The 14,847-nt window shown below is 36.0% G+C and overlaps 1 protein-coding gene, 1 long non-coding RNA gene and 2 other non-coding genes across 4 annotated transcripts; 2 read left to right on the top strand and 2 right to left on the bottom strand.

Annotated features, from left to right (window-relative positions):
* Nucleotides 1-5,849: 5,849 nt before the first annotated feature.
* On the bottom strand, nt 5,850-5,922 carry TRNAF-GAA. The gene has a single exon. It is a non-coding gene; the product is annotated as a tRNA-Phe (tRNA).
* A 224-nt stretch (nt 5,923-6,146) lies between these two features.
* On the top strand, nt 6,147-6,219 carry TRNAF-GAA. Its single transcript has one exon. It is a non-coding gene; the product is annotated as a tRNA-Phe (tRNA).
* A 1,299-nt stretch (nt 6,220-7,518) lies between these two features.
* Nucleotides 7,519-10,530, bottom strand: LOC110904275 (serine carboxypeptidase-like). Its single transcript, XM_022150112.1, has 6 exons — nt 10,153-10,530; nt 8,908-9,196; nt 8,530-8,824; nt 8,338-8,426; nt 7,999-8,260; nt 7,519-7,923 (listed from the first exon to the last, which is right to left on the bottom strand). The coding sequence occupies exons 1-6, from the start codon at nt 10,488-10,490 to the stop codon at nt 7,658-7,660; spliced, it is 1,539 nt and encodes a 512-aa protein (XP_022005804.1). The 5' UTR covers nt 10,491-10,530; the 3' UTR covers nt 7,519-7,657.
* A 1,912-nt stretch (nt 10,531-12,442) lies between these two features.
* On the top strand, nt 12,443-14,753 carry LOC110906066. Its single transcript, XR_002573629.2, has 4 exons — nt 12,443-12,475; nt 13,759-13,881; nt 14,176-14,249; nt 14,405-14,753. It is a non-coding gene; the product is annotated as an uncharacterized LOC110906066 (long non-coding RNA).
* The last annotated feature ends 94 nt before the right edge of the window (nt 14,754-14,847 follow it).

Genomic DNA, 14,847 nt, shown 5'->3' with positions numbered 1-14,847 from the left:
GCGCCAGTTGGCCTGTAATAACGACGGCGCGCCTGTCGCGCGGTCCGCTTCGGACTTTTGGAAAGACGACTTGCTCGTCTTTCCAGTCATTGTCCGGCCTTCTCGCCGCTTTGTGCGGCCTACCTTTACCTCCGTTGATCATGTGGGTGGAGGCCACGTACATGGTCTTCTTCCCTGAGGAGGTGCCTTCGCCATGAGGGGTGATGCGCTTGGTGGGTTTTTGTCCACCTGGCAAAAGATGTTGCAGTTTGCCCTCTTTTAAGGCACGCTCAATCTCCAGCCGGAGACTGATGCAGTTGTTTGTGGTGTGGCCCGAGTCTTTGTGGTACTCACAAAAGAGTGTGAGATCTTGATTTTCCTTGGACTTCATTGGTTGGGCCGGTCGCAAGAGCTGTGCGTCCGTAAGAAGGACTTCGCTTGGCGACACAGTGATCTCGGTCCAGTTGCGGTCCCGAGAATCCTTCTTTGGTGCCCGGTTGTCCCGTTGGGGGTTGTAGTTCCTTGGGTCAAACGGGTTGGTCCGCGGGAAGTATGGTTTGGAAATATCGCGATTTCCAACGTCCCGGTTGCGTTTATTGTTACGCTTGGACCCTTGGTGGGAGGTTTCGGCTTGAGGCTGTGCCTTTTCCATATGCGGTTCGAGTGACCGCTGCGTCTGGGCGTATGTCTTGACCGCGGCCATGACATCTTCCCATTTTTTAGGCAAGCCCTCCTTGCCAGAGATGGTTATAACCATCTGCCTGTCCTTGACGGCCTTGATGAAATGGTTCCGTGCCATTTGGTCTTGCATGTCACCTATCTCTAGGCACTATTTATTGTACCGGACGACGAATGCTTCCAAAGATTCGTCGTCCCTGCGCTAGATATTTATAACGTCCAACGAATCACGTAAGTGACGTTGTTGCTGGCTGAAATGAGCGAGGGACTTTGCATACAAGTCCTCGAATGAGGCCAGTGATCCAACTAGCAAAGAATCGAACCATGCCCTGGCCAGGCCCGTGAGGGTCTGGGGAAAAAATTACACCAGGTGGGTTCGTCCCACAGGCCGTTGCATCCTGCACCCATAAAAATGTTCATGTGGTCGTCCGGGTCGGTCGATCCACTGTACTTCCCCACATTGAATGGGAATTTTGTTGTGGTGACATGGGCTTGTGCAATCCGCGGGGCGAATTTGGAATTTTCGGCCGCAGCCTTTGGCCTGTAGGGTTGATTCTCAGGGCGCTTTGCAGCCCTGAGGTATGTATTGCGGGGGTGAGTGGGAGGGACATAGTTGCGTCCTCCCGGTCTGCTGCTGGTGTCATGCGAATCCCCGCAATATGTATGGTCGTCCGGGTCGGTACGACCATACCCTTCGGTGTATGGCTGTGGGCCCAACCGGCTCTGAATTCCTGAGCCGTGTCGGGATGCGGACCGTCGCCTGTCCTCGCTGTAAGGATCTAGGCGGGTATGCACTGGTCCCCTGGTGTGGGACCCGTACGAGGAATCATCCTCGTTTATTGTGCGGACCTCACAGTAAGATGATTCGCGGTCTTCACGTCTGCTTCTCGAAGCTGGACGTGAATGTACCCTGCCTTCGTATTGTAGAATACGATCGGCAGGGGTGTGCGGTGCTGGGGTAGGCCCAACTTGTATTTGCGCTTCCGCACAAGCGCGGTTGTATGTTGCAGTCAGCAGGGCTGCCTGCTGGTCATACCAGGTATGAAGGTCCATGCCTGGTGGGATCAAAGATGCGTACTGTGATAAGTCATGTCCGAATGTAAGGGATGGGCCCCTTTTCGTCGACGTGCCGATGTGTCCGGGTTGCGAGGTTGAGGGATTGACCCCTACCAGACCTAGGTTTGTGGGATTTTGGTTATCCCCAGTGTTGTTTTGGTGATCAATCATGATCTTGTGAGAGGGAAAAGGATGGTTTAAAAAGTGCTAAGAGTAGCGGTGGGCGCCAATGATAAAACAATGGTTAACCGGGCAGGGTTAACTCACTGATCTCGTCAAGAAGGGTTAATCCCTTCCTCTCGAGGATCGCTGGCTGGATCACCGGTGGGTTGATCTCCTGCACAAGGAAACAAACCGTGACTCGTAACAAGGAGGATGGGGTGGGGGGTGCTCCTTGTTACCACTCTCCGGCGTGAGAATCTGTAATCTGCTTGGGAAGCAAAGTATGATAGTAGTAGTAGTGAGAGAGTTGTGAAGAGATACCTCAAACCTGGTTTGGGGTTGGTATTTATAGCCGAGGAGTGAAGGAGGAGGATGATGGACAGACTAACGACGTGCTGCACCTTTGCAGGTGTGTCAGGCTTGTCGGGTGTGGAGGTTACGCCACGTCAGTCTGTTACTTACGTAGCCCTGACAGATGACTGTCATTGGTGCTACTTGCACTGTGGTGTCAGTCCCACTTGTTGGGCGTATAGGATGCGGTGCGAGCCGCATCGCTGCCTGCGGTAACATCTGATGTTACCGCGTCCCTTGCTTGTGATCAAGAAATACGCGAGATGCGGTGCCAGCCGCATCGTCGCCTGTGGTGACTGTTGCTGTTGTCCAGCTTCCTTGTAGTGATAGAAGTGTTCACTGGACGCGGTGCCAGGCCGCATCGCTGTGAATACTTCCGTTTTCATACACCAGATGTGATGCTATGTCGCATCACTCTACCGTTCTCATATTCCAGGTAAGTCCTCCTCCATCACTGGACAGATTGGATTCAACCACTGTGTCGATGCGTTCCCGCACGGACATAAGTAGGTTGTTAGCTAATGGGGGTTTTGATAAGAGTAATGGTCACTCGCGGTCGATGCTGACGCGAGATCTGGGACCATACCCCTTCAATTCCCGAACTCTAGTTGTTGCACAACTTCATGACTCTTTTATTAATAAGAACTTTAGAGAATTGGTTACAAGGGTATATAAAACCTAAATCCCAACATTGTTATTTATACTACTTTCCTATCTTGCTAAACAAGTAAGTCGAAACCGACTCAAACACCTATATATTAGGAGATAAACAATAAATAAACTATATACAATTTAACTTGGATCTCATATCGAAAAACTTATACAATTATACAAAGTTGACGCACAAGCTTCGGCTCAACAACTACCGGAGGCATCTCACATCCCAGTGTTAACTCATCATCACTAGCCGTGACCCCTTGTTTTTTCGCTTCGTAGTGTTAATTTTACCAAAAATTCCTGAAAATTTTATATGTGTTGGTAACGGTAAAATATAACTTTTATGTATTTTGAAAACAATTCTATGATCAGTTAAATTTATATAAAAAATCAAAATTTTAACATAACACGTTATATCTTGTTAATATGATTAAAAATAATAAAAACAAATGGTATGTATACTCATAGGGCATGATCTGAAAGACCGGTAATGGTAATTGATCATCTCAATTATCATGTCAGGAATTCTTTTAATCTTATAAATCAACCCACTTATAATACTAAGGTTATGTAAAAAGAAGTTAGAATATAATTAACTAACTCGGGGTTGATATCTTTATCTTTGGGTTGGTGTAAGTTAACTAATTTCTTAATTACAAATAACTGTTTAGAATCATTAGATGTAGCTGAGGACCACCGGAGTTATTGTGGTTTCATGTCATGTTTATTTACGTATACGCGATTACTTGTGTGTCTATGAGTTCATGACCAATGTGGTCCGTCATCGATTTGTATCATCTTTTTGACTCTTTTTTATTAGAATTAAATTTAGTTTAGAAAGCAACACCCGAGTAAAATCATTTTTTTGTATCTTTTTAATAACATTTTTATTAGGATATAAATTTAATAAAAATAAAAGTAACACCCAAGTAAAATTATTTATTATAACTTATCTTGTGAACCACACATTGGGCTGCAAGTATTAGGCTTCAGACTTTGGGCCTTATGCTTTATGCTTTATGGGTCTTAGGCTTTAAGGTCTTTAGTGGCCTCATACTTTATAACCCCAAGCGTTATGCTTTAGGCATTGAGCTTGAGAATTAGGTCGTCGCACACCTTTAGACGTTTAGGCTTCACTTGTATAGTTGTATGGCTTTAGCCTTTCAACTTTAGGTTTAGTCTCTTTAGACTTTGTCGCTTTACGCCTTAGACTATAGGTCTCATGCAGTGGCGGACACAGGAAATTTTTTCAAGGGGTGCGATTTTTTCTTAAAAATTTTAGGCCCCTAGCTATATAATATTCTTTTTGGTTCGTAGCGGGTCGGGTCGGGTTATGCTAAAAAAAGATAATCAAACCAGTTGCGGATCCAAAAAGTTTTTTATGTGGTGTGGAAAATATCAGGGGTCGGTTATCTATCGCTAAATATGAAGGTTTTTCGGTCCCCTTCGGGTCGGGCCACATAATAAACAAGATGAATCAAATTAAATTTCAAATATATAATAAAAACACATTAATCATTGTTCAAATGCATAATAGAAAATACAATATTCTTACCAACTTATATTTTTCGAAATGTAGCCATTATAATATCTCTATTTAAATATTGTTACAAAAATCGTTAGTTTTCATGCATGGTAAAACTATGTATCTTTAATTCTAAAGAAGATATGAATAATAGTGTAAATTTATAAATTATAAACAACTTAGTAAAAAAACAAAAGTAAAAAAAAGTAAAATACAAGATCAAAAATATTATCCAAGTAAAAGTTAATGATAAACTAAAATATAAAAGGTAAATTAATAATAGTTATTTTCTCATTCTTTTAGATTATTTGAATTGAATATAATTCATTTCTCAATGCACTGGCATTCCACTTTTCTATGTGAATTAAATACAACAATCAACTAGGGATGAGCATATGCCACCGAATACCGATCCCATACCGATCCCGTACCGATCCCGTACCGATCCCGTACTGATCCCGTACCGATCCCGTACCGATCCCGATCCCGATCGGTATCCCGATCGGTATCCACTTTTTGGCGTTTTCGGTATCGGTACGGTACGGTATCGGTATAATACCGATACCGACCCTCAAAATACGGTATAATACCGATACCGTACCGTACCGATACCTAACCGACATGTTTTGGTATCGGTATCGGTACCTAGTTTGGGTGAAATTCGGGATCGGTATTAGGCGGTATCGGTATCGGTTCGGTATCGGATACCGATATGCTCATCCCTACAATCAACAACCTTTTTCCCACTTTAAATTCTTTTTCTTCTTCAATCTTTCGAGCTCTCTGCAACTTTTCCATCCACCTGAATTTTTTTTATTGTTCTGTTCTTTCTTCTTTGCTCATTGCTCATCCATCCACCTGAATTTTTTTCTTGTTCTGTTCTTTCTTCTTTGCTCATTGCTCATGGGGTGCGGTATTAATATTTCATGGGGTGCTATATCAAAATTTAATAAGGGACACATCTTGCATATATGCTAACCGAAAAAAATCCATGGGGTGCGCCCGCCCACCCAGAGGATAACCTAGGTCCGCCCCTGATTGCGAGTACCATTGCAGATTCAAGATCACTTTTAGAGATAAGGTGAGACAGTGTAAAAGATAAGTTAGGTTGCCACTGGTGGATATGTCTACTACAAACCAATTAAACTAACAAATACAAATTATTACTCGTTCGGTAGGATGGATATGCATATGCTTATTAGCTTCTTCCACGATATTAGTCCAGTTAACTGTTTTCATAGATTCAAAACGAATCTGATCACAACAAAAAAGAAATCAAGATTTTCATGTTTCATTATGTATAAGCAAATCATCAATTTCCTAACAGAATGGCTGGTGTTATCTTTCCACTAATACATAATTTGTTGCTTTTACAGTCTTTTCTTGAAAAAAGAAAAGTCTTTTCTTGATAACAAATAAATTTCCAAAACTAAAAAAGAAATGCGGTGAACGTGGATCGAACACGTGACCTTCAGATCTTCAGTCTGACGCTCTCCCAACTGAGCTATCCCCGCTTGTTGATTACTTCCTCAATCATTTTCAATTTGATACTATATTCTGAAAACTCGATCTCTCTTTGCCTATTGAAAAACAGTAATTTACCAGGGCTGCCTTGGTTGTTGAATGTTGATGTTCTGCTTCAGTTTTCTTTGTTTTCACCAAGAATCATCCGTTTTCTGCTACGAACATTTAATAAATCTTACTTTAACTATTTTACCCATCCTTGTGAAACAAACAAGCGGGGATAGCTCAGTTGGGAGAGCGTCAGACTGAAGATCTGAAGGTCACGTGTTCGATCCACGTTCACCGCATTTCTTTTTTCGGTTAGAAAAGCCACCTATATTTTTGAATGCCAAATTTATAGCTTTTCTTCATTTTCATTAGTTGTTGTTTGAATCTTTGTATGAACCTTTCCTTGTGTGTCACCTATATTTTGGAATGCCAAATTTATCCCAGCGCTAGAGTCAAATTACTAAATAAAAGGAATGGACCGTTTACATTAAAACGAGCTATTGCACTGGTACAACCTGGTCCTCAGGTTAACCACATAACCACAGGATCATCCTTCTTGTTTCTTGATTGATACATCATAGTATTGAAAAAAAAAACAAGAAACAAATTGTTACAGAATAATCAAGTTTCTACATTTGGTGAGTTTGTCTTTTACAAGTCTTACATTTATGTGGTCTGTTAAAGAATATTAATACGTGCCCACTACCCATGTTCATGCAACCCACGATTCCTATTATAGTTCTTATTTTGTTTGTTTTCTTTTTGCAAGTGTAAGGGTTAGTGGGGTTTAACCCATTAAGTCCATTATCTATTTTTATTCAGTTTGTAAGCCTTTATATAAGGCAGAATGTTTATGTAGAGAGGTATGAATGAAAAATATTAGTTTAAACTTCTCTCTAAATTGCTTTCTTGGTTTCTCTCTATTTTCTTGGCCAACAAAATTGTTGGAACCACATCAAATATGTATCCAAAAAAAATTTGCTCGCAAAATTTAAAGGCAGATTGACATTTATCTGTACCCGTTGTACCTGCAGATAACCACAACATCATTCATTTCTAGGTATAGGCTTTATGAATTTAAAGTGGGTTTAAATATATTTCTACACGAAAACGACGATAATTTAGTATGAAAAGAATAACAGAATTTTGTTTAACTTGCACGCCAAGTGTTATAGCTAAATGCTAATGTTCTTATGTTACTATGTATACTTTTGTCCAAATATGATATTTTTAGGTGATATTCCATATAACTTCATGTTTTACAAGTAACCCTTGAATGGAAATACATGATCTAATAAGGGTTAAATGTTAGAAATAGTCCAGAAGTTTGTTGAACATGTATGATGTTAGAAACAAACAGGGGCGGACCTAGGTGAAGCCCAAGATGGGGGAGCGCACCCCTTGAAAAAAAAAAAGTTAGTGTGTTTTTTAGGCAAAAACCTTGACCGCACCCCCTGAAAATATGTTTAAACCACTCATCCGCACCCCCAGCAAATAATATCTGGGTCTGCCACTGGTTAGAAACGCGTGTAAAATTCAAAAACTAAAATGGTTTTTTGGTTAGCAAACCAATCAGTCAGTTGCTGGCTAATTACAAGTAAAGTTTTAACTTTTTTCTATCTTTCTTTCTTGCTTTCATATACACATATAATGCAAATATCTTCTACAGTACATGGATCTTTATAACGAAACGGAAGCTTTTTATAATTTTTATTTTCTTGAGTATCTACAAAACAATCAAACAGGTGCACCCGCACCCGCACCCACACCCTTGTTGGGTTGAAGTAGCTTCCCTGTGGTCCACAACTCCAACATCTTTAATGCAGCCCTTGGTTGATCCATAGGAACCATGTGTCCAGCGTTATGAACCTTAATAAAAGTCAAAGGCCCATGATTCTTTAAAATGCCAGCTTCTTTTCCATCGACTATAAACGAAACATTTAAAGCTGAAATAAAATCTTTTTGATCAGACCATGACATGGCATGAACCCATCTCGAATTCCCTGCATTTTATTCGATCATTTCAGTTAAATGTAAAACGGTCGGATTATTTTTCATAATGGAAGAAACCAACTTACCGAGCCAGTTACAAATAAGATCATATTCTCCTGCATACACAAGCAATTGAATCTTGTCTTCCAATAGCGCTGGAATCTCAACTTCAAGATTTCTCATCCAATCATTAAGCATAGACCGGAACACTAAATCACTACATGAAACATAATCTAGACTGCTTGGTACCCCTAATGCTTTTTTAACCGATGATTTGCTTAAAAAGTTTTCCAAGTTTGAGAAGTCATAACACAAGCTCCCATCACATTTCTTCCTTATATCATAGTACTGAAAAAAAAAAACAAATCATTATAAAATTATTTAACTTTCTAAATTTTATGAGTTTGTCTTTTACAAGTTCTTACATTTACGTTGTCAGTTAATGATAGTATATCCTCAAAAATTTGCTGGCAAAAGCTATAAGCAGGTTGACACATGTCTGAACCTGTTGCACCTGCAAAACAAAAAAAAAAAAAAAAAAAAAAACACAACACCATTGTTATACGAAAATCGAAAGAAATTTAATAAACGAAAATAAAAATATTAAGGATTATTACCACATTGTTCGATTGCTTGTTCACAAGCTGGAAGTCTTTGGTTTATTTGGTTGTAATCTGATTTTGAGATCAGATTATTAGCCAAAGCATAATCTGTGTAGGCTTGATACTGGATTCCAGGGTGGGTTAGCCCATTTCCGATTCCAAATCCCTTTAAGTTTATATGAATCCCTTCTTTGTTCTTGTTTCCACGGTTAACCCGAGCAGCAAAAGCTGGAATATAGTGTCCGGCATATGATTCTCCCGTGATGTAGAAATCGTTATCGATGTAATCAGGATGGGCCTTGAAGAATGCCTGTGATGACCACGTTAGATTCCCATGGATGAAACTTGAAAGTACGTAGTTGTGGATTCCGACATAGATATGAGTGAACAAACCTGTAAGAAGTTGTAGAGATCGTTGCTAACGCCATGTTCATCGTGGCGAATATCTTGATCGCTAGAACTATAACTAAAGCCAGTCCCGGTTGGTTGGTCAACAAAAATAATGTTGGAAACCTTATCCCAACCATAATCATTCCAGATAAGAGACAAGTTGTTGGTTAGCTTAAAAGGACCATTTTCGTAAAACAAAGCCAACTCACTACCGCACCCTGGTCCTCCGGTTAGCCATATGACCACCGGGTCAGCTTTGGCTTTTCTTGATTCAAAGAAAAAGTAGAACATCCTGCACACATTATATATATTACCAATTTTTGTCTTTCAAACGAGACATTAGCAGCCTTTTTAGCAATATTAATCTCTCCAATAAATCTTTAATAACATAAGTTTTTCTTTGTGTATTTTACAAACTCATTTGTCTAAATATATCCTGATCTCCATGGGCTATAGTCAAACACATGAAACTAATGCAGAAACTTGTGCTAAAGCTAGTACAATAAGTATATGGCATTATGGCCTTGTTAAGGAACCATTAAAATGGGCCTATTGGACCCTACACTACACACATGTACTTTATTTAAAGATTCCACATAATTCAAATTACACCAATAAAATAACAAGATCACTCCAAAAAGTCCTCAAGAATCCAACTTTCCTAATCATGACAACTTTTTTCTAAGGGTAGGTAACATTCCCAATTTAAAAAATAAATCCCATGAAGAAAAATGCTACCTTTGGAACTATTTTTAATATTTAATAACCAATTGGTTAGTTATTAGACCATGTGTAGTGGAAGGGGAAAATAATGCCCCCAAGTGTGGGCATTTTACGCCACGTGGCGGTCCAGTCAGCAAAGGGGCATTATTGGGCGTTTTAGAAAAATGGGTGTAGTGGGGATGGGGCATTATTGGGCATTATTGGGGCATTAAATAAAAAAAAGAAAAAAAAAAGAAAAAATCTTATTGGATAGGACAAGGGGGATGAAATCTGATTGGACAAAGGCAAAGGGTGTTGGGCGTGGTTTATAAAACGCTAAAGGGGCATTTTTTGATTTTTTGCTTAAAAAAACGCCCCATGTAATGGTACATGGGCGTTTTCAAGCGTTTTTTTTGAATTTTTTTTAAAAAAAACGCCCCATTACACAGGGTCTTAGGTAAATATCATGTCTTTTACATTAAATGTTATGCAAAGTATCCTACTCTATAGAATATACTCATAATCCACAAAAAAAGGTCAACATACCTTGCATCTATTGTATGTTGGAGACGAAAATATCCCGCGTGTTGAGCCAGGTCTGCAACGGTTGCACCAGAATCGCCAAGCACCGATAACGATAACCGTTTCTCAGCAAGTCCGGATTCAGAAACTTTAAGTTCATCGTCCAAAGAATCGGCGTTTGACTTTAAGATGTTGACTTCACGATTCGGGTGCAAATTGAGTTCATTGATCATCTTGTGACCGGTTTTTTTCAAAGCATGAGAAACATGTGATGATGAGAGGGAAGAAGGGTTGGTTGTTGCAGTTGAAGACAATGAAGAAATGAAGAAGATGAGAGTGAGGATTAAAAGATTAGAAGCCATTGTTTGTGTGTGAATAAGGAAAGAAGGGTTGGTTTTGGTTTTGCATAGTGTGAGTTTTGTTTTGTGGGTATATATAGTGTTTCATGTGGCATGTAATCTTGTTCTGTCACGATCTTAAAAAAATATTTTGTATTCATTTGAATCTTTTATTTGATATTTTATGACCAATTTTGATAGTTAAGTTTTGACTTCTATGAGAAAAAATTGTAAAATATGGCTGGCATAGTTTTGATGAGTTGTATTTGGATGTAATATTAGTAATATACAGTATTATACATGTGATCATAATACCTTCAATATCATTAATTAAAAATATGTCTTTCTTCTTTTCAGTTTTCATCTAAAGAAGGTGTTGATATAGTTTCTTTTTATTGTTTGATGTAAAATTTAAAATATGTAACTTTTATGTTTGGGTAATTTGTGTGAATCCAGTGATTTAATAATAATTAAAATAACGTCCGTTAAAAATATTTTTCAAACATCATTAATGAAGAAAGTAGATATTATGATATTTGTAGACGAATCTATATATATATATAAATGAGATGGATTTGGGCTATGTGTCCTTTGTCTTTGGCCATCTAGGCTGATGTGGCAATTTGGTTTAGGAGGGAAATCCCAATTAGCTTTCAACAATCACGATTCCAAGGAAAAAAGGCGGGATCCGAATTGAGTTGGGTCGGGTCAACAGAAAATGGATCCTATATGTTATTTTCCAAAACCCTAGACACCACATTCATCTCCATTTTCCTTTCATCTCCCTTTTGGTTCAAGCATACGATTCAAGCATTGCCATTCCGAGTCAATAATCTTCATTCTCCTTCATCTTTATTATAAGGTATCTTCGATCTCCCTAAGATAATACCCGCAAAAATGGCCAAAATTGTTCACCGAAATCATACCTACCGAATCTCCCTTCTCTATCTTCTTTTTCTTCTACAATTGTTCATCGTCTCATCGGATCTTCAAGATTTTATCAAGATCAAAGGTAAATATACCTAATCGAACCTAGATCTGCGTTGTTTATGTTATTGTATATACAAAGTTGTTTTTATAAAGATTGTTTCGATTGCTAAAAACCATTTGTTTTCTCATTTCTATAGATCCGATAAAAGAAATTAAAGGTGTGTTGTTATTTATGTTATTCGATTGTATTATACAAAGTTGTTTTTATGAATATTGTTTTGATTGCTAAAAACCATTTTTGTTCTGATTTCTGTAGATCTGATTAAAGAAATTAAAGGTATGTTGTTATTTATGTTGTTCAATTGTATATAAAGTTCATTTTATAAAGATTCTTTCGATTTCTAATAACGTTTTCTTTGTTCTGATTTCAGTAGATCCGATCAAACTTTATCTTTTTCTTTCTTTGGATTTCTAATAATCTTTGTTCTGATTTGTAATAACTTTTTCTTTGTTCTGATTTCTATAGATCTGATTTCGGACTCCGATAATTCGTCAATCAAAAGAGGTTAGTTAAGTGTTATAGTTATTTTATCTTTTTTAAGTTTGTAATATGTAATTTTTTATCCTTTCTGTTCATTATTTTTTTACTTATTAATATATGTTCTGAATGATTTATGGTTTGTATTTTCTCATGGTGAACCCTCAATCTTTTTTGAAATTCGGACTCGGATTGTTAGTCTACCAAAATAAGTTATGTTGTTCTGAATTTTGTAGATCCGATCATAAAATTGAAGGTATGTTGTTTTAGTTTGTTGTTTATCTACTGTGCATCTTTAATCTAAGCGATTGAACATTTATATTTTTTTTTGCAAAAAATATCAAGATCAGAGGTTTTGTTATCATCATCTACATTCTCTGATTTATGTAGTGTCTATGAACGTTAATCATGTATTGGACATTTATCAAACTCATGTATTGGACATTTATCAAACTTACTGATTTTTGTTTATTTTGATTTTCATGTGAATCCCTAAATCTTGGATGACAATCGGACTCCGATCATTCAACAAGCAACAGAGGTTAGTTGAATGTTATAGTTGTTTTCTCTTTTTTAAGTTTGTAATATTGTTTTGTCAGAATCTTTGCTCCACGTTTCTATTGTTTTGTTTGAAGCTTGATTGAATATCATATTTGTTCTTGGAGTTTAATGGTTTGATCCTTGATGTTTGACAATTGAATTTCGGATCATGATAACGGTTCGGTGCCATCCATCCGTTTGTTCCAAAATTATTATTGTTAATTTTTATTTCCTTATTTAGAGGAAATATAATAACTTGATTTTAAATTCAAATTTTTGATTTGGAGTATAATATGGAAGTAAACGATTTGGAGTTAATAACATTAATTGGATTTCCTTTTTAGGTGAGTTCAATGTACCTAGACATGTTAATGGTTTAAAATTTAGAGTTTTATATATAATTTTGATTAAATTCTTCCAACATATTATAGTAATTTTAAATTTAAATTATATTTGATTTATTTTTAAATAAAGTTACCTGAAATAGAAGTTGACTACATTCATTTTTTATAATTGCTAATTATCCTAATTTTTAATAACCTCTAATCGACAATTATTGGTTTCTATATAACTAATTAGATTCAAATTATTCAACAATCATATTAAAAAATTTATTGGTTTTTACCGTATATGCTTTAAATCATTAAAATAATAGATACGGAATTGAGTTTTGAACTTTCACTGTATTTTAGATGATGTCCTTCAAGATGCTAACATTTGTATGTTTTCTAATATCGTTTTAATTATTAGAAGCCTGTTTTAAGAATATATTAATATTTTTTAAAAAAGTCAACAAATGTGTTTTTAGTATATTTGGCTGATAATTTCCTTATTTAGATGATAGATAATAACTTGATTTAAAATTTAAAATTTTGATTTGGAGGATATTATGGAAGTAAACGATTTGGAGTTAATAACATTAATTGGATTTCCTTTTTAAGTGGGTTCAATGTACAAAGACATGTTAGTGGTTTAAAATTTAAAATTCTATATATAATTTTGATTAAATCTTCCAACATATTATAGTAATTTTAAATTTAAATTATATTTGGCTTATTTTTAAATAAAGTTACCTAAAATAGAAGTTCACTATATTCATTTTTTATAATTGTTAATTATCCTAATTTTTAATAAACTTTAATCAACAATTATTGGTTTCTATATAGCTAATTAGATTCAAATTATTCAACAATCATATTAAAAATATTTATTGGTTGTTACATATAAGTTTTACATCATTAAAATTAAATTTTAAGCTTATATGTTTTTTGTTTCGATTCATAGGAAATACCGTATGATTTTGCAAGCTTATTGTGGGAAGGAAAAGTTCCATATGGTCAATGTCTTGAACTTATTGATGATGACTTATGCAACTGCATGAGTCTGAATCTTTTTCGAACACAAGAGGTAAGTTTAATTTTATCGTTTTTTGGTGTTTTTTGATCCGGTATAATGATAGTCAATTATTATTTTAAATTTATATTTTGAAGTAAACCATTATTGTGTGTGATTTTAAATTTTTAATTTCGAAGTCAATCATTATCTTAAATTTAAATTTTGAAGTTTGCCATTAATGTGTTTGATTTTAAATTTGGAAGTCAATCATTTTTTTAAATTTAAATTTGGAAGTAAACCATTAATGTGTTTCATCCATTTAGCCATTCCTTTTTCAATTAACTTAATTCATCTTTAATGTGACAGAATTGATGGAGTGATATAAGAAGGTTTCTTTGTTAATTGATTATTCTCTTCCGCTTACAGGGGATAGCGCTAAGGTAATTAACATCAAAATTCAATATTTCTATTACTTGAATTCTCTTGCTTTATAATTTCTTTCAATGTATTATTTTGTGTTTTGCATTGGATATAAAACATAATGTGAAGGTATATTTTAAACTTATTTTACCGAGTTTTTTTATTTGGATTGCAGAATAAGTGCTTTGATGAACTAATAGGTGTTTGAATTTTGTGTTTACTTTGCTCTGCATAGGGTTCCTTCAGTTTTTTGTATTCTTTTACTTCGCTCAGTAATTATTTTATTTTCAAGATAAGAATACAAGCTGCATCTGCATTGGCTACCCTACCAACAATAGTGGGTGAATCAGTAATAACAAAACTATTGAGATAAGTTTTAAAGCTTATTGAGAAATATTGATTGTGTTTCTATAAATACTTTACCGTTTAATTTTGTAAAAAACCTTCATATTTAATTTTCAGATATGGATCCAATGAACAACAGTCCTTCATTTTTAAAGCTTATTCAGGAAGATGACCAGATATTTTTGGTACGGTTATTGGTATTCTAAATACTAATCATATTTTTAGTAAACTGATGTTTGTCTTTTTTTTTATTTTTTTAAACTCATAGCAAAT

The sequence above is a fragment of the Helianthus annuus genome, chromosome 14 (genome assembly GCF_002127325.2).
Source record: "Helianthus annuus cultivar XRQ/B chromosome 14, HanXRQr2.0-SUNRISE, whole genome shotgun sequence".
Lineage (NCBI taxonomy): Eukaryota > Viridiplantae > Streptophyta > Magnoliopsida > Asterales > Asteraceae > Helianthus > Helianthus annuus.
This window is presented reverse-complemented; position numbering and strand designations above follow the sequence as displayed.